General features: G+C 38.4%; 1 protein-coding gene across 2 annotated transcripts in view; it reads right to left on the bottom strand.

The window, feature by feature from the left end:
• The window catches only part of MYLK (myosin light chain kinase), a 194699-nt gene that overhangs the window by 121514 nt on the left and 46052 nt on the right, over positions 1-27133 (bottom strand). For both annotated transcript variants that reach the window (XM_088058800.1, XM_005519645.3), the window contains exon 2: positions 18310-18467. In XM_088058800.1, coding sequence (XP_087914926.1) covers positions 18310-18467 — 158 coding nt within the window. The remainder of the gene's footprint in view (positions 1-18309; positions 18468-27133) is intronic.

The following is a 27133-nucleotide window of genomic DNA, read 5'->3' as shown; positions in this document are numbered from 1 at the left end:
CTTGCCATAAAAGTGTCAGGGACCCTTAAACAAATCACTGGTTACCAGATTTTGATCCTCATGGATCAATTCCAGAACTGCAGCAGGTTTTATATTCCTCCAAACCTTTCCAGAGCTCACTAAAAACATCTGCCTTGAATAAATCCACAGCAAAGAGAAATTTATCTGCTTATTTAATGCCCAGCAGCAGCAGGCTATAACCCTTATTTACAGCTTGGCCTGTGGGAGTATTGCCAGTCCCAGTGAAGCTGCAGCTTCTCTTTACCTGCTCTACAACAATAATGAGTGCAAAACTGACAGCAAGCAGCAAACACGAGTTTTGAGGGTTTTTTCTGGATCCTTCAATTGCTTAGAGCCTTCCTGGAAAAGTCTGGCAAGGCAAAACAGTGCATCAACAGCAAGGGGAAAGAGCTGAGAGAGAACCTGGGGTGTGCGAAACTCCAGAGTTCAGGTTGTTCTGCGTCTGGGTCTGAGCAAATGCTATCGGAAAGGGATGGTGCTTGGTTCCCAAAGAAAAGAAAAAAACACAACAAATCCATGGAAGCTGTACACTAAAGGACAGGATTATTTCAGACAGAAAATGTGCCCCTACAAAGTATTCCCCACTGTCACAAACTGAAAGGCAGTCAGTGACGACCAACACCAAATAAATGCAGCAATCCTTTTATCTTGTTCAAAAACACAGGAAATATTTTCTAAAACTTGGTCTCTATTTATGCTCCATATAAGAGCTATTTATATACCAATTTCAAAAAAACATAGGTTTTCCTACTTAAACACAGCTGCAGTAGCAGTTTGATGCAATGGGATGCACCCTTCTGGCTTATGCTTTTAACGTCAAATTTATTTCCTGCTTTATAATAACTGCTGCTGGCTCCAATGAGATCAACAACGAACACAAACCCACAGCACCCAAAAAGAAGCAGCCATAAGTTACAATAAACCAAAGTGTAAGTGTGAAACATCAATGGGGTATGTACTGTTATAGAGGTGTTCAGCGCTTGAGGTTAAGGAATAGATAAATGTCCTATTTTGCTGTTTAAGGTCACACAAGCAATGAGATCAGGAAGAAGGCAGCTATCAAAAGGATTTACTGGCCTGCAAAATCTCCCTGGATTACATCATATATAGACAGGCACATCAAAAGTCATACTAAGACTGGCAATGCTACAACTGTTAAGAAGTTGCTATTTAAAATAACTCCCCTCATAGAGATGATTTCATATACTGAAATACTAATTCATTAATGACTAAAATTCCTCTCAAGAGGAATCCTTCTCCCATGAAATCAGAATTTTAGAACATCCAGATTCTGTCAGCACACAGCATTCATTTGTGCTGCTATTTCTGTAGACTACCTTTGCCTTAATTGCCCAAAGTCCAGAATTTAAGACCTATGTGTATATACCTCTCAATCACTGAATGAAAGAATCAGGTTTTTTTGGGTGGCTCAATACATCTACAGTATACATTTGAAAGACAGAAATGTTATTTATTCACAAGCATGTAGTTTACTTAGCACATTCAGTTAGACTGTAGTGTCTGGAAGCAATAAAACAACAAAAACAAAGTTTGGATGACCTGGGTATCACAAGTCATAAATGAAGAATGGCAGTAATAGGAAATGTTAAATGTTTTCTAATGCATATGGGTACTATTCAACATAGAAGAGAATAAGCCATTTCCCACATCCACAGTGGATTGGGCAAGCAGTAAACTTTCAAGAGAAATTGGCCAGTGGGTTGGTAGATGATGTCTGTCACCAGTCACCTCCTTTAAAGGAACAGCAGGTGTTTTACTTATTTGGCTGCCTGCCTATCTTAACACTGAGGAATGCCAGAAATAGAGGAAAGCTTGAGAAGGCTTTGTAACCTATTCTCTGTTCCATGCCCATCTTCAGGCAGAAACCAGTAATTTCTGGGATCTACATCTCAGAAAAGGCCATAGAGATCAGAAGCTGCAAAGGAATAAAAGGAGGATAGCCTCAGCCAGAGTTGTCAGATGTTACCACTGAGCTCCCAAACGTGTTTTTGGCAGATCCTTAGAAGGATCTCATAAGAGAGAGATCACTAAGATCTCATAAGAAGACATCAAGGGAGATGTGGAGTACTACTCAGACTGTCTGATAAATTTTGACCTTTATTCTGCTGCCTGCAAACCTGGCAGAGCAAATACTCATTTCTAGCGGGGAGTAAAGTGCTTGCATTTTTTGTGAAATTTAGAGTAATAAGCCATCAGATTGTATCAAGAAAGTAGCAGAAGAAATGCCATTAAATAGCATTACACATTTGGCAAGGGTAATTATAATCAAAGAAGTAAACATACAGGAAAAAATGCTGTATAACACACTTGAAATGTGGTAGAGACTGGATAGTGTGCCTCTTCTTCCATTGTCTAGGTATCAGCAAAATAGAATATTATTTATTTTATTACGAAGTACATATTAGATGGGTTCATCTGAAGGTCATACAGTTGAAGGCTCTAACGCAGCCCCAAGAGATTAAATCCAAACAGTAGCAGCTGTTCTGTGGATGTGGCTCATCCTAGGTCCCACAAGTAAAGAGGTGTTTCCCATAGGCATCAGAGGGCCAGAACCCTCTATTTTACTTGAATCAAGAACCAATGGGTTTTGGCCCTGGACCTTGATCAAAAGACTTGTGAGGGGAACTTAGCAGAAGATGCTACACCATAACATAAACTCTTGTCCATGTAGACAGAGCTGTGTTTCTCTCAAACTAGAGAAAAAAGCTGCTTCTTGTTTTAATATTTCATACTGCTGTAAACTCTTCATTTCAGTCTTAGGAAAGAAGTATTGTAAAACTGTTGAGAATACAACATTAATGTTGTAACTACAACCCACCTAATAGGTGCTACTTTTTGATTTAGATTTAATTTTTACTGTTAGTGCAGGTCGGTGCCATGGTTCTGGTTAGTGCAGCTCTTTTTAAGTCTTGTAACAAAGCTTCTGTTAGGCTGAAGCTGCAGTTTGCTTTAACAAACGAACAGCAGATGTTCTTGATAAAGGAAAGTGGACATGATACATTGTTAAGCTCCTTCTGAGACTTTAAACACACATAAACCATATCTCAAGAATAGTTTATCCCTTTTAAAATGTTGCTTCTAAAACAGAGAACTTGCTTGGCAAGGTTAAACATGAAAATGTTAAATATTTGGAGACTCAGCTATGACATTGCAAACAAAATGAAAAACCTACCTCTTCTGCAGAACAGTCTAGAATCCACAGTTGTGTCATTAAAGCAAAAATGGAATACAGAGTAGGAGCAAACATGCTCACTTCAAAGCATTACCTGCTGTACATACAAGAAAAACCAATGGTCTATCTGTAAACCTAGGATGTGTTTTATTTTCCTACTTTGCACTCACCAGCTCCAAATGGCATTTGATACTTGCGAGTCCAAGCACCAAACACAAGATCCTTCTCTAGATGGCACCCCAAAAACTTTAGTTTTGACTCTTGAAAAGTAGTTCTGCATAGTCTGTTTATTCAGTATCATACTATTCAGCCCCTTTTTGCAGATTGCAAAGGTGCTGAACACTACACATACTACCACAGGTCTTTAGGGGAATCAGTTTCTATGATGCTCAGCAGGGAAGAATTTATGACCTATCCATGGAAGACATGGTCTGCTAACTGAAAAGCAGACAGCAGCTGCACATAATTTCTTCTTCAATCTTCTACATTTAATTTTATTTTTTTTTAATTCAGTGCTAAAAGTTCCCAGAGGTGCCCAGAGTATTGGCTTTGTGCTCAGTCACCAGAGTATAACTGTTTGAAAAAAGCATTGCTATCCCAGGGACCATAACCTTAACAAGTCCATTTGGCTTATATTTTTTTTCTGAAGGACTCAAGTGGAATTTCAGAGTAGCACTAGGTGACTAGGTGTCACTTGAGCTTATCCAAGTTCAAACATCAGCCCAAATATACACAGCTCTTAAGAGAATGTTAAAGCCCTATTTATATCCTGGAATTACCACATATTCAGGTGCTTTTCATAAATCAGACTTTATTTAATTTAAAGAACAAGTTTAGCTGTATTGCTTTTAGCTAACATTGTTACAGGAGTCTTCATGCAACAACAAAGTAACCTGAAACTAAACCTAAGTTGACTTTCAGTCAGCTGAAATGCAGAACTCTGCCATGATGGATTCCACCCTTCCTGTACGGAGGATATGAAGGATCACACTGCATGGTGGAACATGTCTGTGGAGCTGGGATGCCGATCAACAACTGAATGGGGGCTGCAAACCTCTGCTACACTAATGGGGGCATCTTCTCACAGCTGTTGCTGTCTCAGTCTAGCAGAGCTTTTCTGATGCAGCTTTCATAAATCATTCTACCAGCAGCAACACCTGCCTTTTTACTCTCCCCACACTGTAGCCAGCTGACCTGTAGCTAGGTCATTAGGTCTTTAGGTATGTGAGAAGACTGTTATGCAAACCACCATAGAGTTCACCTGGACCTTTTGTTCTGTAAGTACAAGTTTTCTGAACTTAATATAGGATTAAAGGTAGACTGAACTTCTGTCCATCTTTAATTTTTTTTAATATTTGTATTTAATATCGTATTAATATTATACTTGTAAAAGTCATTGTCTGATTTTTCCCATTTCTAAAAGCCTTTCTCTAGGCTGCCAATTCAAAAGCAGATGCCATAACCCTTGGATAAAGTCTAGGCGAAAGCTTCGGCTGTTTCCTCCAATGCCATCCCGATGCTGTCCTGGCATACAAAGGTGACATGGTCTCCATGAAGTGGTAAAATTCTGGCATTTTGTCGAAGTAGGAGTGTGCAGGAAACTGAATTATGTAGAAACTGAAGATAATTCCAGTCCAAAATAGGTAGTGGTATCTGTTACTTGGGGAAGTGTAACTTTCAGTTCATAGCTGAGGATGTGAGCCATGGAGACACTCAGACTTTGCCAAACTCACACTTAAAGGAACTTAGCTTTCAATATTTAGCACTATTAGATGGAATAATCTGATCACACTTCCTCCTTGCCAACAAATTTGCTATTGGAGGAATCCATGAAAAGTCTAAAATGCAATACAGGGGGGCCATGATGACTGAATGTGTTTGTATAAAGATAACAAAGAGCACAGTATTGAGTGAACAGTGAAGAGGATCCAGACAGAATCAGTCAAATAAAAACCACACAAAATACTGCTACAGATAAGAGAAGTAAAGCCACCATCACAGGAAAATGTGAGCAACACGATAAGAAACTACTCTGTCCAGCTCTCGATAATTTCATTACTGCCACACAATATGGGCCAAAAAGATTACAAAGGCAAGGGTAAGTACAAGAGCTCTCAACACAACAGCGAAGATAAACTTTGCAGCCCTTTCTTAGAGTGAAACTCTCATCAATTTTAATGAAAGTTTTCCCTGGTTCTAAGTCTCTCCTGAGAGAAGAAAAGGCAAACTGCAAAGACCAAGCTTTCTTCCCAGTTGTCCAACTTTTAAAAAGTGTTAGATTTTATCAGGTGCTGAATAGCTTAAAATGCTGAAACACTGCAAAGAAATAGCTGACCTATGGGCATTGTAAAAGGTCATTTAGGATTATGCAGTACAAATGTAAGAGAGTTCAAAGGCAAAGAACTGTGAAATGGAAATAAAGCTCTTGCTAATTGTTCCACACAGCCCAGAAAGTCCCTAAAATTTACTCTCTTTCTCTATCCTTCTCCAAGTTCCCATCTTTGGTGATTCTGAGTCAAGATGTCTGTCAAATATTACTAGATGAAGCAGCTGCTTTATATCAGTAACAGTGAGTTTAGGAGCATGTCAGAAGTTTACTGATAGGACTGGTGTTCATTTCAGAGCAGCAGCAATCTCTGCTGCAGAAAACAAAATTTTGAGAAATCAGAGTTTTGAAAAGCTGTCAGAAGAAAAGTGGTTCATTCATTTCCAGTTCAGCACGACAGTCTGATTTATGGTGTTTGCCACTATTTTTGTTCATAAATTTTATGTGGCAGCACTAGAAGAAAGACTGAAACATAAAACAGTTTAACACAATAAAAATAAACAGTTGGAAATTTTTTCCCCTCTTCTCATCACAAAAAAGCTGAGCTTTTAAAACTTGAAGATTTTTACTTTCAGTTGTAAATCCTTCATTCATCTTTCATCCAGTAATAATTCAGTAAGGTGAATAATGATTGTTTAGACAATGTAGAAGCAGGAAAAAGCTCCCTGAACAAGTACAGGATGAAATGAACACCAACATTTTGCTATATCATTGGCAAAATGTGTGTGTGTTCCCACTTAGAAGGAGAACTGTAAACATTTAGCTGTTTTGTCTCACAGAACTGATCACAGAATCCAGATGCTTTAAGACACAGCCTGAGAATGGGATATCATCAGGTCAAAAGACTCTGCTGATACCACAGGAAAGCAGCACCATCAAACACCATCAATTATTTTCATAACAACAATCCCTTCATACCTGGGGTTGGAATTTGCAGTCACTTTTTAAAGGTGACAATTCACCCTGTGTCTTTCCTTCCACCAGAGAATGTTCATCATTTATTGCAATAAAACTTGCAAAAAAATTATTTCTCCATTGCATATTATTTCTGGAAGACTGAGTAATTTTTTTTTAAAATTAATTTTTAAGTACTGATGTAAAGTTTCTGTCTTAATAGGGCAAGAATTTATTTCTATTTATTTGTATGTCACTGAATACTAGTGTCTCTATGTTCCTGTAGGAGCTATGCCACTGACCAAATGAGCCTCATGCTTTTCTAGATCAGGGATGCTGTTCTTAGCATGCTATCAACAAATAAGGAATTACTACAAATTTACATTAGTGCATGACCTATTATGGAAAATTATTGAGAAAACATTGCTTTCTTTCTGTGGCCAAAACACACAGCTACTGGAAAATATGTCTGGAACTATGAAATTCGTAATTAAGGGCAGCAATCTAATTCTGAAATGTAATGTGGTAACAAATACCGTGTGCTTTGAATGAACATGCCCATACTTTATCAGTTTCCAAGCAGACAAGATTTATTTCCTGCAATTTAGGAGTCTGGCCATGGCCATAGAAAATGCTGAAACTGGATTTTGTTGCTGGGTTGCCTGCACAGTTAATGACTGTCTGCTGATAGTGATGAAGACTGCTGGACAAGGCTGTGTTCTGGAGAGGCTATAAAAATTCTCCTCAGTTATGTGCACTGCTTTGTTAGTGCTTCTTGGTAGGGCTGAGAAAGCACTGGGTATGAAGTGTCATTTGTTACAAACTTCACTAAAAAGTGATGTGCCTATGAATAGATATAAAATACAATGTTGGATTGTGAAGATATGAACACATTAGACAGCCTAAACTGGCATTTCCTATTGCACCATTTATTCTACCATCTGCAACTTACAGCTATGCCTTAAATAATTAGGATTTCTGTACAAAATCCCACAGAAAAACATCAACTGCTCATTGGCAACTGTCAGTGAGTCTTTTACCCTGTAATCATCTGTGAAATTGATAAGGTTTCCTAACTTTACACACAGACCTTTTAATAACATTGTAGCAGATAACTCATTGGAAGGCACAAATTGCTGTGTTTAAAATAAAAATAAAAAACAAGGGCTGAGCAACAACAGTTTAAAAGAAAAAAACTCTCAAAGAACTAGCTGAAATACTCAGTATAAATTGCTGTGAACATAAATTTCTAGTTCAACAGCTCAGGATAAATATTTATAGACATGCTGAGTTCAAGAGAAAGTTTGTGGGCTCACCTCTTCTTTCTAATGCTTTCTCTCAAAACTAAAATTGCTGTGATCTTGGTAAGAGAAACACATGTGCATTCAGAAGTAGATGTTTAGGTTGTGGAAAAAGTGCTTACTCTGCATATGCTTTCAATGGAGCTCCACTTAACTGCAGTTGGTTTATTCCTCCTGAGAGGTCTGAAGAAATCCAACATTGTGTTTTCCATTAAACCTATGGGTGTGCAATGGTCTCCCAAGCAGACAAACCTTCTGTTCATTTGCATATCCCAATAAACCAGCTTTGAGTCAAGGCTCTGAAGACCCAGTTCTGGCATTGTGAAAGTGATGCTCTGAATCCAACAGGAGGGACTTGGACAGCTGTGATATTTGCAGCCATTGTACATCTTAATTTTCTGTTCAGAAGTTATTTTTTCTCCCAAACAGACAGGTTCACATCTAGGAGACTGGATGGGAATTGAAACTCTGGAATCCAGGCATGTATCTCTGTATTTGTGCCATCTTCCACAAGACAATAAATCTCACCATGCCTTGGTACCCCACAAAAATGTCAAGGGGGTAACAATGATTATTTCCTCTGTTGTTTTAGCTAGAAAGGCCACCAGAGAAGGATCCATCTCTACTCTGGCCTTTGTATGTGTTAAATACTGCAGACAAATACCAAGACTCCAGCTGAATGAGGCTGTTTAAGTGGTACCATGAAATGAGCACAAATCAATACCATTTGCAATAGTTCTTTAATCTGGACTTCCAAGATTTTATCATGATTTTTCTTCCAGTGCTTTGGCTTTTAGCATAACTTTGTTTTGAAATATTTATATTTGCCTCCCTGCAGAGACAATCTGCTGAGTTATTCTTTTATAAAGGAACACCAGAATTTATATAGACAAAAATAATAAAGCTTAAGTATATTGAACTCTTGTTCCAGAGAGTTCACAGAACACAAAAATTCTTTATTCACTGTTTGCCAGTATGGGAGTGTGATATAAATGAGTTAGATTTCATACTGCCATGTGTGTGCAGGTGTTTTTACAAACCTTTTACAACACAGATGCAATATATCTATTGCATTAATATTCTAAGCTTTTCAAAAACAATTTAAATAATACATGCACCATAAATAGAGGCTTGCTTGTGTATTATAGGACATACTGAAGGAATGGCAAACTCTCAAGCCACACTGTTATGATTTGACTCTACAATGCAGCTGGAGGAAAATTTCCATTCTCATTAAACGTGAGTTGAGAGTGCACAGAACTGGATGAAGTAAGCTCAATATGCCATTGCCAACAGGCAAATAACCATGAGCAGAATTATTTCATTTGTCAGTCTTTGCCTCTCCCTTTTCTTTGGCCTCCATGTGCAGACTGTTGTCATCTTGAAGTGAAAAGTTGCACTTGGAATGCAGTAGGACTTTTAATTAGTGTTTTAGTAAGCTCAGCTGTTGTATTTGTAATAAATAGTATATTCCATAGAGTAACATTTACCATAGTATTTATAAAAAGATTCCAAGAAGCAGTGAAGACTCAGGAAAAGACAAAATTACTTATTTTCCTGTTTTGCCTCATTCTTCACATGAATTACAAAGGTCTTCATCTAAGCAATAAAAAAAAATGCAAAGCTGGCTTTGAATTTGTCCCTGTTTTAGCCACAGCATTTTCAGAAGACAAAGATTTCTTTGTTCTGTCTGGCTACAAGTTTACAGCAATGCACTGACTTACAGAGAATAAAGCTATCTTCACCATCAGAAAGCCTAGAATTAAATTTTTTTAAAAGAAAAATTTCCAGGTCTTCACTCTGTCTATTCCTAAAACTCCTCTGAAAAAGAAAGGTGTAAGAGCTTAGATCATCTCTAGAATCTCACTGCAACATATTCTTAATGTGGGATGGCTAGCCTAGAGACCAGGTTACTAACTTGTGAGGGAAACATTATTTATTTCCTAACCTATAGCCTGCTTGTTAGGTTAGGTTAAAGTCAACACATTTAGGCAGGTAGTTCAAAGCCCTTAAACTGGACTAGTCAGCCCAGGGACAACCAGTCAGTGGAATGCCCTGATTTTCTGGCTGCAGCCAGGGTAGAGCTTTGATGTGTAACCTGCGGCAGCAACAGGAGCAGCAGTGTCTCCCTCAACAAGCACTAGCCCAGCACTTCAACATTGCTCCTATTCCAAAGCTTATTTCCCCAACATCTGAGAAGAACACAGAGATGTGTATTCACATAGGATGCTGAATTATGAGCTGGGATGACTTTTGGCTTAAGGATCATGATGAAGGCAGGCTTGTCCCCAGACACTAAAGAATGAACTCTGAAAGCTTAAGTAGAAAAATGGATGCTGTTTCAGGCCCCTGCTGGAGATCTCTAGTGACAAGATAATGTCTTACAGGCTGAACATTAAAAACTGAACTGGAAACCTACAGAGGAACAATCTGGCCTTGCCTGCTTTTGCTCCTGACTGTATCCGCGTTTGGGATCCTGACCGTGGTTCACAGTTTGCCGTGTCTGGGTGCACCGGAGGACCCTGTCCATGAGCAGAGCACATGGCAGTGCCTGCAGGGAGCAGAGCCTCAAGGACTGTGGCCAGTGCAGGGCTGTGGCCAGCTGGTGATGGCACAGCCCTTGTGTGGCTCCCCTCGGCTCCTGGCTCACACTCCTTTGGGGAGCAGCCAGCCCTTGCTGCTCCCTGTCAGACAGACGGGTTTCTCCCCCTCATGAATGGGTTGAATTCACAGCAATGTAATTTTTTGTTCAGCATGCACTTAGATACTGGGGAGTCCAAATTTTACATGGAAAAATATTATGTTGTCTGGTTTTGCCCAGTAGGTTTCCAAACTTCATACTATATCCATGAGTGAAGACAGCCAAGTAACATGTCAAAAGCAGAAAATTTTAGCTTTGGAGTCCAGGTGCTAGAGTGAGCATGGACTGAACAAAACCACAATGAGTAATGATGTGTTTTGATTATAAACCTTCTCCACATGTGGCCTTCTGCAGATTCTGAATGCATCATACTTGCTGTCTATTAATGACTACTCTCTTCTCCCACAGGGGGAAAGCAGAATTATATCAAAAAGTGTGACCTGGAGTCATTTGGTGCAAATTCTCAAGGACCCATTTACAGACAGTCAAAAGTATACTCTGCTATTTTTTTATGGCATTCTCATTGCTACATATGGAACTGAACCCTTCCCTGACCTTTCTGGTTTAATCAGCCATATACAGGCAGGGGGCTTGCAGTTCAAACCTTGTTTATGATGGCAGAAAGCAAATATATTACTAGTTAGCCAAATGCACATTTGATAATAAACACTTTGTCCTACATTTAGGGTGAGCTAGAAAAACAAAACTTAAAGATTTCCAGTTAGAGACATATTTCTGAAAGAAAAAAGCATCAACCAAAATATTTCCCCCCCCCCCCTTCATACCTCTCACACCACTATAGGCTATTCCAGCAGAAGGAAAAGAAAGTCAGCTACTCTCAGTTCTGTTACAGTTACCAGATTTTTTTAACTTTCAAACCTAATGTGAGCATGGTAAGAGTCAAAGGCATAATTCCCTAAAAAATCAAGTTTAAAACATCATAATGTTTTATATAAAAAGTTACATAAAGTTGTAGTCATGTTTCATGTACTACTAGGAACGTTTATTTAAATAAGAAAGCACAAGGCTACATGATGAGTTTTATTGCCAGTGGAATCAACCACAACAAAGACTTATGCACTGACCCAGAGGAGCAAGGGAGACTAGTCTGGAAAAGATGATGATATTTTTCAAATTAAAAGCAGAACTGAAGAACTTAATAAGACATTGTTGAAATTTGAGATATTCATGATTAACCATCATGGGACAGAAAACCCAAGAAGAATTATAATGACTGCTTCTACTCTGACCTACATGGATTCAGTCTCTGGGCATATCTTTGTTCAGCTATTTAGGATATGCTGATCAGCTGTTTTGCTATTTGGAAATAGCTAGATTTTAGCTACTTCTTTTTCAGATACATTCATATTATCAACTCTAAATAGTGGACTTTATGATTAGTCATGACATTTATTCCATCAATATTTTTCTAAAAGACTGAACCTCTTTTACACCACTGTATGACTATTTTATGTCTCCTTTTCCTCATCAAATTTGTCAATGCATAATTTAGGATTTGGTGGGGTTTTTTTGTTTGGTGGGGTTTTGTTGGGGTTTTTGTTTTGTTTTGTTTTGTGGGGTGGGTTTTTTTGGTAGGTTTTGGTTTGGTTTTAGTTCTTTTTCTGTTTAATGACTATAGAAAAATAGCAAGTCCATAAATCCCTGCTAATGAAGTAAATTTTCTCAAAATCAACCTAGGGACATACCTATGGATAAATTCTTATAGGGACACTCTTTTTCTATTTAGCTGCACAAAGCCATTCTTTAAAACAATACACTAGAGTAGTGGGTGATCACAAAAAAGATACCTAAGATAAACTTGTCAGAGTCAACAGTTTGTTGGTTCCACTAAAGGAAACTGGGGGCTGGTAGATGCAATTAAATCACATAGGCTTTTACTGCCAGCTTTGTCATGTGATTTTAATTGCATCTACCTAAAAATCCAAAGTATTTAGAAACACATTAAAGAAAAAGTAAAGTAAGAAATTGGTGACCAAGAGCAGTACAAATATGTGGTCTGGTTTCAGCTAAAAGAACACTGGTTTGGGTAGATACTAGACAAAATAATAAAATATTCTCTTTAATTCCATATGTACATTAGTTGTAGTGTTTAAAAAACAGCTTCTATTATTATTTCCATCACAGTTATTAGATTGTTTTTGATATTCCTTTAATTACTGCAGTTAGTTCCTATCACAACAACCAAACTTAAGGAGCCAATCTTTCTGGCACTGCATGGAGCAGAACTCCTGCCACAAGCTGTGGTAGATAAGCAATTAAGGTGGGAAAGGAGACAGAAATCAAGTAAAACCATAAATATGATAGGATCAACCAGCACATTTCTTCCACAGTTTGGAGATGGGTGGGTTACTGAACACAGGCTCAATTGTACAAAAGAATAAAAATAACCTTGAGAAAAGACAACTCAGAACAGGGATATGTATATTCAGTGCTCCCCAGTCATGGCCTCTTTCCTTTGTAGAAATTTTGTCTGGGTGGAATTTGAGGATATTCAGCATTGTCTAGGATTTCTGAACATCTGGCAGATTGAAAAAAAAAAAAAAACCTCTGCAAAAGGTCTGACCAAACTTTGCTGCCAAACATCCAGAAATATTGGCTGTGGCCTCAGCACATGCAGAGATCAGTTGCAGGGGACAGTGTTTTAATTCCAGCACTATTGAGCATCATCACATGCTGTGCACACAGACTACACAAGGAATGCTTAAATACTTCTACCAGGAAAACCCTGAGTATAGCTATGATTGCCACAGGTGACAGGGAGACAGATGTGGAGAGACAGAAGTGACACTCACAGGCCACCACTCCTGCCTAAAACCTAGAAATTTCTTGAGCAGCAACTTGAACACCTACAATTTTTCTAAAGGATGTATCATTTGCAAGGCAAGGAAGAAGGGTGTCAACACAGGCTTGTGTCAGTTGATGAAGTGTGTTTGAATAATTCTGGGTGCAAATGACACTGTGTGGGGAAGTGTTTTTGACTGAATCCCACCTTAATCTCTTCTCAGCAGAGCAGCCACTTCCACTTTGGCCTTGTGTAAAGCTGACAGTGCTTCCATATGCCAAAATAGGGTTATACAGTATAAACCCAAATAAAACCATGCATTCATTACTCATGAGAACATTTATGTGGTAAGTGAATATGATGGGAGGTTGATTACACCAAGGAAGAAGACAGAGCAGTAAAAGATCGGAACAGCATGCAATAAGCTGTTCACAGCCACCCTTTGTGATTATTTTTGTGTTTGTGTTTTTTTCTTTTATTTCAGCTGCCTATACCTCTCAATGTCTGCCTAAGAAAAAATATCTATGGAACTTCTTAATGCACCACATTTTTCCCAAGAATGCTCCAGTGTTACGTGGAAAGAAAGATCAAATAAAATCCACAGTCAAGTCAGGAACTTTTTCAACTCTTTCCCCTTCAAAATATGTCTCAGTGTTTCATATCAGGTTTCTGGGAGTATCACAGTATCACAGATCAGCACAAGTCCTCTCACAGCACTCACTTCCATCAGACAACTGTCTCCCATGAAAACATGGGTCTCTCCTGAAATTCTTCCTTATATGGCTCAGAACAGGCATCCCTCCATAAAGCGCAGATCCAAAGCCACTGGCAGCTTCATGCATTTAGCTGCCCAGTACATTTTGTAACAGCAAACATCTCAGGCCAACAGCAAAGGATGTTGTGCCATGTCATCATCCTCTGTCATAACATGGGCTCCTCTCAGATCCTGCCATTTGAAATCCAGGCATGTGGTGTAATTTAAGGCATTCTTCTGAAGTGCCTGCTGACTGAGGGCTGGAAATGGCACACACACTGGTGTCCCAAGTCCCAGTCTAAGGGAAGATACCAAAGGCTTTGCCATGCATAGCTCCTGCTATGCATGTAAAACATGCCACAGTAAAACAAATAGGTTAAAAATTAGTTTTTATGTTAGGAGGTAGTTGAAAGAATGTATAAATGTTGAGGGAGTGTTTGCCTTTAAGAGTATTCATTCTTGTAATGGTTCCCTGTTCTTTACCTCTTAACACACTGCAGAAATGGGTCTCCTCTCTATCCCAGAATAGATGGCAGAATCACTGCTGATCTTCCCATTACCTCTTGTTTCTTACTGCCTGATCCCAATTCATTTTTTCTGACATGTTTTCTAAACAGTACTTGTGCAACCACCAACAGGAAAAACAACTATAAGTCATCAGACTTAACTGATTTGAACAGATGCAACAGAAGGTGGCAGAAGAACAACCAGAAAGTACATTAAAAGGGGAGGCTTTGACATTGACCTGGCTTGCCTTGAAATTTACCATCCAGCTCCCTTACCTGGTGATGGATGGGGAAGAGCAGAACAGTAACTACTCAATGGACACCAAACTAAATTTAGTACCCCAACACCTACTCAAACCATTAGCTACATGAAGCCTAGCTCCCTAGGGTTAGATTACCAGACTAGATTTAGTAGTTTGATACCTTAGTTCGGCAATGGACCATGTATGATGGCCCACATGAAGCAGAAAAACCACCCATACTGCTCTTTTGCCAACTGTACAATGCTTTGTCCAAAGAGGAATATTCTTTCCCGACCCCTAGGAAATGAGTTTGTAGTCTGCAGAATATTTGGCTGTTCCTCTCAAGCAGAGTTATAGCACAAGTAGTTTTGTAGGCTCATAAAATTAAAGACCATCAATATTACCCTCAAAAATTTTATCTATGAAAATAAGGCAGGTTAAGTGCTTGCCACAATCAAATGCACAAGTTAACATCCAGTGTTCAATACAATCGAGAAAGAAGTAGCTTAAAACAAAGACTGGTAACATTTTGGCTTGCTCTCCTTTTCCAGGAGTGTCTTAAAGGTTCTGACAGATGAGCTAAAATGCCTTAACACAGGGCACAGATTAATGTCTTGAGCTGTTCACCTCATACATGATGTGCCATTGAAGAACAGCATATCAATCCAGTCCTAACAAGTTGAGAACATACAACACAATTTCACAATTATCTGGAGTGGCTATCCTAAAAATCACTACAGCAATTTATTGATGAACAACTGAGATGTCCATCCAGCAGATCTTTGGGGAGTATCTAGTGAAGGTAACCTTGCCTTTGCCTTACTGTTTCTACTCCGTGCTCCAAGCCAAAGTCATGCTCATGCTCTTGAACGTTGATGATTTAACTTTCTATGCTGAGGTGCCACAGGAAAACTGAGATCTGCAGCCAGATAAAAATAAAATTCCTGAGATTTTAGCAAGAAAATCAAAGTGGTAGTTGAAGGAACAGGAAATAAAAAAAATCCAGTTAAAGGAAGCCCCAGTTTCTTTCTACCTCAAATTTCCTACATTTATGGTCTAGTCCTCAATTTCTGCACTCTCTTTGATCTTGGATTGCCATTTCACACAACTTATCTAATAATGCCGCTGGAAAGAAAACCAACAAGTTTAATTCTGGGGCCCTCTCTTCCTTGTTCAGTTAATGAGAATACAGGATCATCACAATATCAGATTTATATCCTGTCTTGGATTCTAAAAACATTTGTTCTTTCTGATAAGATCAATTCCACTGCAAAGAAACTCTTTGAAGAAAAGCTCCTGTCTAGCCATTTTAAAAACTTTTTATTTTTCTTTAGCCTGAGTCTGGTTTAATATTTATACTTCAACAAGATATCATAACATCTGTAGCCTGGATAGGTTTACCAGGAAAGAAAAACCTAAGTATGTTGAGTACCTTCTATTACTATATCATAATAAATTGTTTTTGTTAAGATTGTCCTTCTGAACCTGTTTTTCTGAACAGGTCAACTGTCCTTCTGAACCTCTGAAACATGAAAGTGGCACAAGACGCAATCTTGTATTGCCCAGCTGAAGATGGAGACAGATAACAACAGTTCTGCAGGCTCCTGCAGCTGTTCAGGGACAGTGCCTTTCAAAATGGGCTGTTGTGTTCCTCCTTATTTTGCCCATGTTACTAAAGTAAGAGCACAAACAAAATACTAATGCTGTCACCCCCCTTTTAAGTACAGAAAATTAAAGGTTTTGGCCACGCTCATATACTGAACTGCCAGAAGACATATTTAGATTTTTCATCAAGTAAGTCCAAGCCAGGACTTCAATCAAAGTTTTGTTCCTTCAAGGAAATTAAACTTGACATTTTAATTAGTATTGAATTTGTGTATTTTTTTCTAAGCTACTTAAAAAAACCCTCAGACTTTACTCTCCCAATCTTCAAAGTGCTTTAAAAAGGGGATAGGTATCCCTGGAAAATTAACACTTTAAAACCAGATATAAAAAAAATGCAAAGCAGTGATGGCACTCTAGCTTGTAGGTCATTATATTTTACAATTGTTTCCATTTGACTTAAATAATAAAAACTGTGCAGAGTGCAATAAAAACTGGGAATATCCCACTTGAGTTTTTAATTAGGAAACATGAGAAATATAAAACAAAATCCCAGCATATGCTTCAACTTTGATTTCACTGAACTGTTACTGCAGCATAGCCTGGGAGAACCAGTTGGAATTAAAACAGCATTGTACACAGGTGCCACACGGAGAAAGTAGAAGCATGCTGCCATTTTCCTACTGCATTTGAGGAAGGAAACAATGAGGGGAAGAGAAAATAAAACACAAAGAGTATGGGCAGAAGTGCTCATGGGGACTGGCCAATGTTGTACACACTAAGTGCTTCTGACTGGTGCCTTAAAAGCACCTAAAAGTAAGCAAATTTTTTTTAAAAAAAATTCTTGACAGTTTGGTAAAAAAACATTCTTTGGTTTAGGCACTTTACTGAAATTTGCTTTCTATGAAAAATGCCAAATTTTCTTCAAAAAGTCAAATCTAAGAACTACTTCTGAGTTTAGCTTCAGCACTTCAGAATTAATATACTCCAAAACCTTTTTTCCCACACAGTTCCTGCTGAAAAATCCCAGTTCCTGGCCTGGTCTTAAATAAACAAATAAGATAAATATCAGATGCCCTCTACCGGCCCTGTGTTTAAGTTAGAGTTTCAAAAGTTAAGAATTTCCCAAATTCCTTCTATCCCTTGCTTTTGTTACAGCAGAGTTGCAGTTTCCTGCCTCTGTCAGACGAGTCCCTCCACTTCAAAGATTAAAAGTGTGGTCAGTTTGATGGTGCAGCTGTCAGCATGCAATTGGAGCGTGACAGGAGCCAAAGGAAGCTGAAAGGACTGGGAGGGAAAGCTAACAGCTCCAGGAAAAAGAACTGGGTTAAGGGAGGAGAAAGGAAGATAGCTAGAACAAGGATGAGTACGTACCAGGACTGACACATGAAAGATGCCAGGATGGACAAGTCAATATCCCAAACATGAGGGGAACAGGGGGTACACACCCCACTAGACAGCCTTTTAAACCCTTTGAGTTAACAAGTTTCCCTGAACAAATCAGTCTTTCCCCTGAAAACACTCTTTTTTCTTTCAAGTTAAGAACATGTATGGCAGGCACTGCAGATACAGGACTATCACAACACTCGTTGCAGATTCCTACCTTGCCTGCTAGGAAGGACATGCCGCAGCAGGATTAGGTTTGTGTCACACATGAAGCTTCATGAATGGGCAGATGTTTGGGATGCAGGGATGTGAATGTGCAGTAGGAGAATATGAAGAATTGCAGCAGAGGAACATGCTGACTAGAGACAGCCCTTGAAGCAGTTTCTCACTGATAATAACCTCAGTTCCTGGCACACTCAGTGAGGTTATACTTGGCAATGCTCAGGTTTTGCAACACTCTCCTCTACAGAGAAACAGACCTGCAATGCTCCTGCCTCCCCAGAAGGGTAAACATTGGTGTATTCTTCTTGAGTAAAGATTCCATATTGCAGAGGCAACTTTTGCAGACTTTGCAGCCCCCTGGTCAACTTCAGGAAAGGGCAAAACCCAACACAGACGCCCTCCATTGCCTGTTTCTTACCTTCCCCTCAAACCTGGCGGTGGCTCCCAGCTGCACCCGGATATTCCGAGGAGGAAGGGTAAATGCTGGTGCTTCAGCAGGGACGGGGGGGCTGAGTGTCAGGGAGGTTTTGGAGACTCGAGTAGATGTCACCAGTTTCACATCCCCCATGATGTGGACTGCAAAAGAGAAACAAGTGGTAATACACTAATTATGGTCTTTAATTACCTTTGTGACAGAACCAACTAGGAATAAGAGGCAGAGGTTCTGTATGTGTGCTGTACCTGAGTACATGGCAGGATCTTCATTCTGAGGTGACAGGTGTTATTATCTGGGAGGGGAACTGAGACCCAGGAATGGTGCTCGTGCCCACAGTTGTGGTCAGGGTCACAGTCTTGAGGTGAACTTAGTTTGAACTTTCAATTCCCAGGCCAGAGCCTTAACCAAGAAGTCATCCTTTACAACTTCACTAAAAGGTAATCACTTATTTCAGGAGGATATTTTCATACCATAACTTTGATTTTCCTGGCCTGGAATACAACAAAATCAGTAAGTCTCAAAAGTGAGGCAGTGTTAAACAAGTACTTCTGAAATAAAGAGACCTCTGTTTGCACTGGATTTAAGTTGCAAGTGGGAATGTGGAAAATCTGATTTTTCATACCAAAGCTTTCAAGATCTTAAGAAATATCTGGATATCTCCCTGCAAAGTACTGCTGGTACAGAACAAATGCCTTTGCAGAAATTCAAAGTCTTTTCTTTACTGCAAACCCTTCTTACAGTGCATAGACCAGTAAAACAGCTTGGTAACCAAATTTCATAACGCTACAAGAATGGCATTTTAGAGAACTAGTTACGGTTATCTGCTTCAGAAGAAATTCTTCTGCTGAAGAGTTCATTTCCCAAGAAAAAGCAAAAATTATTGTATTTTTTAAAAGTAAAATTACATGGTTTTCAGGAAAGAAGTAGTAGCTGACCCTAATTCTTTGAATTGTCTGTATAAATTAGAAGCCCACTGTAAAATGCCTGTTTAGTAGACAAGTTCAGTAAAGACAAAACCCGAGAAATGGCTTAACCCACTAGTAAGTCACGTTAAACCATGAAAAATACTGGACTTCCAGTCTTAATCCTCTGCCATACACACCTGTGATAGACTATGTATTTATCCATCTGATTCTGATAAAAGTTGCAATTAACAATACTTGACTAAAAAGTGAAACTTCAGTTTGAATAAGAGAAAAATCAATTAAACTAAGGCCACGTTACTCTTGACTGTATGAAGGGTTTTTCTAGAATAGGTTGCAGCTATCTGCAGAGCAGGGGAACAGAAAACTCATTCATTTCCTAACAGGACTTACACTCCAATGTCACATGTATACACCTGGGAACCCTGTCTGAAACTTAGTTTTCCACAGAACATACGTGACACGCTCCATGAACAAACAGAAACACCTTCTCTGTGTTTATCCAAAACAGTTAACGAGGGCAGCTCCTCTCACAGAAGATACTAGTCTAAAAGTTGCGTATTTCATCTGAGATTTTTCTCCTTGACAACCAACAGAGAGAAAGAGGAACCTCCAGAGGGTGTTTTGGTTCTAAGGTGTGGGAGCCACAGAGCTTTGTGCTTCACAGTATGCACTTGTCAGGAACTAGTTTAGAAGGAAAATCCTTCCAAGATATCAGATAAATGATGCACACAGATTTTCAAATAATGCTTGGAATATCCTTCCTCATTTATAGGAATGCAGATGATGTGGACTTCAGAGTTTTTCTGGCATAATGTTCTGTTAGCATTTCTGTATATTGACATCAAAACCCCCAGAAAATACTCTAGTGTTACTAGAACATTCTAATTAATTTGAATTACTGAGGTCAACGCAGAAATAGGATAAAAATTATTTCCTTAACCATGATGTATAGCTTCAAACTGAGAAATTCTGCCTTCATTTCCACAAGTTAAATTTGCAGTGAACGTCTGTACTGACACCCAGTCACTTGAGAGCACAGCATACGTCTTCCTTTCCAGTATAAGCACCTCTTTAAAACATACACAAGAAAAAAAAATTCTTTGTACTGTAAAGAATGATATGAAATCACAATATCATTTAAATAAGAAAGAAACTGACTGCATTTCCAAAGACACAAGATTAAATCAAAGCCTTTCTTCTCTTCTAACAAATGTACTTAGTACCTGAGGGGACAAACACTTAAAGTCTCTCACAGCTATAGCTACCACAATAAACAACAATTTCCCTGAAAAACAGGAAGAATTATTTGTTCAACTAATTGTTCTTTCATTAAGGACAAGACTCTAAATTCAATTCTCCACTCAGCTAAAACCACAATTTACCCCAGTGGACTTTCAATCAACTACACAGCTGTAAACTGCTGCATACTGAGTTCGTATCTGCCAGCACATTTCTAAAATTTATTTTTCAAAGACCAAACTTTTCAAATTAATCAATCTTCAGTACTTCTTTCCACGTGTCCTTCTCCCCTGCTAAGATACACCTTTCCACAGTCTATAAATGTTTCATATTTGCAATGTCTCCCTAGCTTTGAACTCTTAATCAGTCCACTACTAAAAACCTGCAATAAAATTTTCAGATCATCAGTAGTGACAATAATGTGCCAGGTATAATGCAGATGGTATGAAAATCTTTTCTTGTCAGGAGGCACTATAATGCAACACAATCTAAATTGCAGTGAAGCTGCAATACAAACCATAAGAGGCCAGTAACAAAACTTTTCCTTCCCCACACATCTGTGTCGACTTTGCAGAGTGTTTACGAGACCAAAACAACATCACAGAAAGCACATGCCACCTAAATGTTGTTTTAAAAATAATGTTGTAAGGGTAGTAAAATTGAAAACAAAGCTAAACCCAACAGCCAGCATCCAGAATCCAATTCAAATGATGTTCACCCATGCAAAGAGCACTCCACTTTGGCCATTGTCATTGAAAAGAGCAGGCTGAAAAGAGCAAGAGGGAAAATTATAGGTACTCCAGATGCTCACAGGACTTCTACAGGGACAAAATGCTCAAGTATCTGTATATAGGTACAATGCACAGAAACCTGGATATGGTACTAAGTACCTGAAACAGACACTGGCACATTGCTGGAAAATACACAACATTCAACATCCACTCATCCTCCAAACATCACTGGGCCCAGGAATGCATTGGACAAACTGTCCTGTGGATAAAGTCCAACTCCAAGCTCTACACAAATGAAATTAAAGAAAAAAAGAAGAAGAAAAAAAGAGTGTAGGAGGAAGTAGAAAGAAAGAAAAAAACCCAGAAATCCTGAACAATTAAGCCACTGTTACTGATCAGGTTACACTTCTATTGCATGTTGGTAAATACCAAAAGCTATGGACAAATTGATGTGTAATATGGTGAGACTGTAAAGCATAAAGACATAGCTAAGTTTTTTTCATAAGAACATCTTGCAAAGATTTAAGGTTTTCCTAAATAAAGCGTCTAAAAAGGATTGAATTTACAAATTAAATACTAGCTCAAATCAGCACAAGCAGTTTTCTAGCAACATAAGCCTCTAATCATCCACATTTAGCAGTCTGACTTTAATTAACTATGGATACTTCTAGTAAATAATTAGGAAGTATCCTTTTACAGCTTAGAGGATGTTTAACAATTTTGTTCCTAAACAAATAACTAATTCCATGTTGTGCAGTCTGGTGTTACTAGGGAACTACCATGTCCAAATATTTTAAAGAAATAATGTTCCGGAGAACAAATCTTGTCCAAGCTTACAATTTGATAGAAAGGAAGAAAGCACACACCTAAAAGCTATGAAATGTGCCTGATTTTTTTTTTCTTTTATTTAAGCAACTCTATAATAAAAGAATATCCCTAAAATATTTTTCTTAGATATTTCAAGCTTGCTCCTGAATAAGAATTCAAGGATGCTACATGAAATCCTAACGTTTCATACCATATGAACACCTAGACTGTGGTCTTTAAACAAAACCAACTGTAACTAAAGTTGCAATGCAAACATCGTGGTATTAAACATAAAAGAAAACCACCATGCAAATGTTGGCCTGTAGAGTACTGATGTGGTTAGACAGCATTTCTAATCTGGATTTCTTTTTTTTTTATTATTCTTAATCCTCTCTAAAAAGCACATAAATCCTTACAAATTCTCACAGTGTGCCCTCTAATCTTTCTAATACCAAAGCAGACTGGTGTGTTTCAAGCATTTTCTACTGGGAAAAAATCTCTGTCACTCAATACTCTGCTCCCAAAAATAAACCTAAAAAAGCAAACACTAAGAAATCCACCTCTAGGTTTTTTCTCCTCCACTTATTTTATAAAAGTAAATACTTACCATCAGCTTCCTACATAACCATTTAATTATACCAATTTCCTTTCACCAAGTCCTTCCTCCGAGGCAGGAGAGAAATGAGCTGCAGAGAGTGCCTGTGTGTGTGTGTACGAGACAGCAAGCTCAGGCAAGTGAGAGGAAACCAGAGCTGCCAGCGGAAAAACCTTTATTTGACTTACTGATATTGCAACTCTACACTAAGCAGCACATTTTCACTTGGTCCAGCTATTCTGTTATTTTAGTCAGACTGGATTCAATAACCCCTGAACCATCTCTGAAATCTGGATACAACCTTTTGAGTGCTTTAAAAATATGAGCTAAAGGACAGACAGCCCTGGGCTTGGAGCATTTGTCTGCTGTTTGGGAGTCCTGGTTGAATTCCCTGCTCCATAATGGGCTGCCTGCATGACCTCAGGCAAGTCACTAAGCCTCTCTTTTGCCATGGCTCCCCATTTGTAAAGTGGGTATTATTGTACTTCCTTACCACAAAGAAGTTCTGTGAGGATAACTATATTAAAGGGTGGGAGCCAGACTACAGTAAAGGACCACATAAATAGAACAGCTAGCAAAAGGCACAAAATTACCATAAACTTACAGGAAGCTGGATCTCATCATACCTTCCTTATTTTATAAATCAGTTGGGGTTTTTTTCTGTTTTTTTTTTTTTTTAAAGCACATATTTTAAAACACTAAAATACTGGGTACACTTTATTCCTTTACACAGATCACTGAACTCAGACTTTTGCCAGGGACTAAATGCTATCCATTATGCTTCAAAATCTTCAGTATTTAAATTAAGGTTTTTTTCTATTCTAAACCTGCTTGAGTTTCCCCTTCTCACACAGTTTATTTCCTTTCCTACAGCTTCTTTTTTTACCATAGGACTAATGTGCACAAGGACTGACATGTGGTTACCATACTTCTGCACAAATCTATAGCTTAACACGTTCTCCCCTGAACTGCAGACATGAATTTTTGCCGCCATATGACTTGTGCCTATCTTTTCAGTCTTGCCCTACAAGACCACACAAGGAACTATCCTGCCTTCTGTCAGCTACTGGTACTCAAGAACCAGCATGCAGAAAGAACAATAAACCATAAAGGATCAGCAAATGTTATAAATTTGCGTGTCTTTTTAGCAGAGAGGGAGAGACTGGAAGCTGGAACAAGAAGCAGGGGACTTGGAATGACACCAATCATGGCAATACTGCTCTGGGCAGCTTCTCCTTCACACAAAGGAACTGTAACAGGTATTGGGCTCTACACCAACAAGATTATCATGCTAGGACTAATTTGAACTGGCAACAAGATTAATATGAGTAAAATAAGTATTTTTCTTTCTTGAGGGGATAATAGGATACTGCCCACAAATCATGCTTTTTGTGACGTTCAGATCTTGTGCCTGTACTCTGCTATTTGCAGGTGTGCTAAGTGCTGTGGTCAAACAGAACCTCAATGTGTCTTGACACTATAGGAGTAAAAGAGATTTCCTAACAGTACTGACTTGACTAAGGTTTCTTCCTCTGTTGCCTCATCAATATGTTGTTCTCTACAAACCTGGTTTTTAGAAAAGTCAGGTTTTTAAAAAAAAAAAAAATAAAAATTTAGGAATTTTCAACCCAGACTCCTAAATGTCCTAAACTTTTCCCAGTAAAATTTGATAGCTACTATTAGATATTGCAGTAGGAACAGGATCAGATGCCAAATCTTCATGCACAGCTCCATGATCCAAAAGTTTTGCAAGCTGAAGTTTTGGCAAATGTGTGTAAAATCCTTGAGCATGTTCCCACAATATGCTATTGCATAACTGACCCACAGAAAATGGGAATTACAGATCAATTAGCAATTTGTGCTAAAGCTTACACTCAGTAAAGTGACAGAAAAAAAAATCCAAACTAAGTCACAATTTGACTTGTGACAATCACTTCCCAGATTTTCCCAGAAGCAAGTAAGTTCTTCAAATCCCATAATTTCAATGCCTTGAATTTCACATTCAGCACCTCAGCCATGAGGCTTTGCAGTAGCATAAATCTTGCCCATCCACAGATAAAGGAAAGAACAGGTTCAAGCTGTTCCAGGTCTCATTTTAACAAAATACTATTGCAGCCCTATGTCCATTCTGAAACAATTAAGGTTTTCCAGGATGCTTCAAATACTGAAATACTGACAAGCTGTCATGTAGCTGCATGTGAGATTCTGACAGGGTTGGAGCTATGAAATACAGAAGGAGCTTTCCAAAATGAAGCAAGGCCATTTTTTAATGTCTCATCTAGGAGTTTGGCCTACATTGTTAAGAGATAAGAGGTGTTCTGTGGCAGATTTCCTTTATTGTACATCTTGTGTATCCTTCCAAGAAGTGCAACTATTTCTATATACTTTTCCAAGTAATGTTCAATTGATTAGCTTTTGCTGAATATGCAAATCACAACAGTGGCTACTGTAGAAAAGAATCTCTAGGTAGAACTGGCTAATCTGGTGTGACTCAGAAAAACTTCCTAATTTTCAGATGATAAGTCTCCTAAAGAGACTAAAATATATTATACAGCTTGAATGAAACAGAACACAATTATTTTTAGTGTAGAGAGACGTAAGAAACGAATCTGTCTAATCAATAAACTTTTTGCTTTTATCATATTTGCATAACTAATACAGCATGGACTTTAAACTGAAATGGTTTCCATGGTACAATGACATAGATGGGTGAGGAATTTCATCCTGATCTTATGTAAAAGAATATCTCAAGATGATGCTAAGTGACCTACATTTATTTAAAGCCAGGTTTATTAAAGGACAAGGATAGAAATAAAAACCTTTATTTATATAAAACCTATAAGAAAACAAATGAAAAATCATCCATGTTATTTTAAATGAAAATCATGTCCTCCATACAAGTCTGTGCTGTCTAGGAAATATCCATTAGCAAAGATGACCTTCTTCCAGTTACAAACAGTTGTAAATGTCCTTTAATTTGCCTCAATTTATCAGTGCTGTTCAGGTACTAAATAAAGATACAAAGCCCATTGGATCTGTAAAAATATCTAATGTCACTTACTCTCAGTAGTTCATGTGGCTGCAATGGAATGTCTAACATGAGCCCTGATGTTTGCCCTTGAACAATTACACCTTAAAGATTTACTGATAAATTAAAGCAGCTGTAAAAGCTATTTCAGGTACAAGGAAGGGTTAAGAAATATATAGAAAAGTGAGAAATAAATGTGTACCTTTGATAACATAGATTCCTCTTGATTATAAACAGACATGCTACATTATTCAATTATTCCATTACCACTGAGCATTAAACTGTAGGAAAGAACACACCCATTACAAAGCAGCTGAACATGTCTTAAAAGAATGCAATGACATTTGAAGACTCAGGTTTAATTTGAAACATCAGATTAAGAAGCAGTAAATCAAGAGAGACCACAAGAAACAGCTTCTTCGCAGTTGTTATCTTGGAAGAAATATGAGTAACTAAATGTGACATGTATTGGGCAGGTTCAGTACAGCATCCATACCTAAGAACTGTTTTACAGCAGAAAATTGAAGCCAGAGGGAAGCCCAGATGGCAAATGGGATACAAGTTGGGCTTGTTCTTGCCTATTCCAAAGGGGCTGCCTATAGAAGCACACTGGGAAGAGTAATTTGATCTGACTTCAAAACCTCCTACAATTCTAGTTTATAAGCAACATTTTGAAAGAAGGGGATAAAAAAAAGGCAAGATCTACAAAAATGTTTTAAGTGTACTAAGCAGCAGGTCACTGCCAATAAAATTCTACTGAGTTTTCCTTTAAAGGATCATTTCTTGTAATCAATATATACCAAAATCCAAACAGTTGGTCTAGAGAAGGTTTGGACTAAAAATCTCAATCTGAATTTCATCATTGACAGGGGGTCTCATAAAGGATCAAACTTCTAGTAACATCTTTCACAGTCCTTAAAGAAGGATTTTCAGTATATGCAGAGCATGCACTAAGAGTATCTGAAGAGAGATTGCAGCAGGCTTCATATTAACAACAAACCTTTGTGTTTAACTTGTATTGTGTATCTTGTGCTTGACAAGTACAGAATAACTGGTACAAGTTGGTGTGTATGATAGAAACATGCATGTGACAAAGACCGTCCAAAATTCAGGGACACCTCAAGGTGTGGTTATGACCCTGATCATTGAACAACAGAATCTAGACTAGTAACTTGTTTTTGCAGGAAGGAAAACAATTTTCCCGGTACTGTGCTGCCTTTCAGGACATACACTGAGGCAAGCAGCAGGGAAATCACCAGGAAGATATTTGCTTCAGGTCATCTTCTCACAGCAGGTGGAATTTGCACTGTTCCTCCACAACCTCAATGTGTCACCAGTGGTCACAGCCAGTCCACAGCCACCAGTTCTGTGGCTGACCACCACAGAACACCTGAGCATCATCTGGGAAATCCAGATGAGAAGGTATCTAGGAGGACTTGCATGAAACAATTGGGAGAGAGGCTCTTGAAACCATCTTGAA

The sequence above is a fragment of the Pseudopodoces humilis genome, chromosome 8, assembly GCF_049639895.1.
Source record: "Pseudopodoces humilis isolate 2021_Gansu_Grassland_sample_001 chromosome 8, ASM4963989v1, whole genome shotgun sequence".
Lineage (NCBI taxonomy): Eukaryota > Metazoa > Chordata > Aves > Passeriformes > Paridae > Pseudopodoces > Pseudopodoces humilis.
Note: the sequence above shows the minus strand (reverse complement) of the source record. Positions and strands in the feature narration are given on the sequence as shown.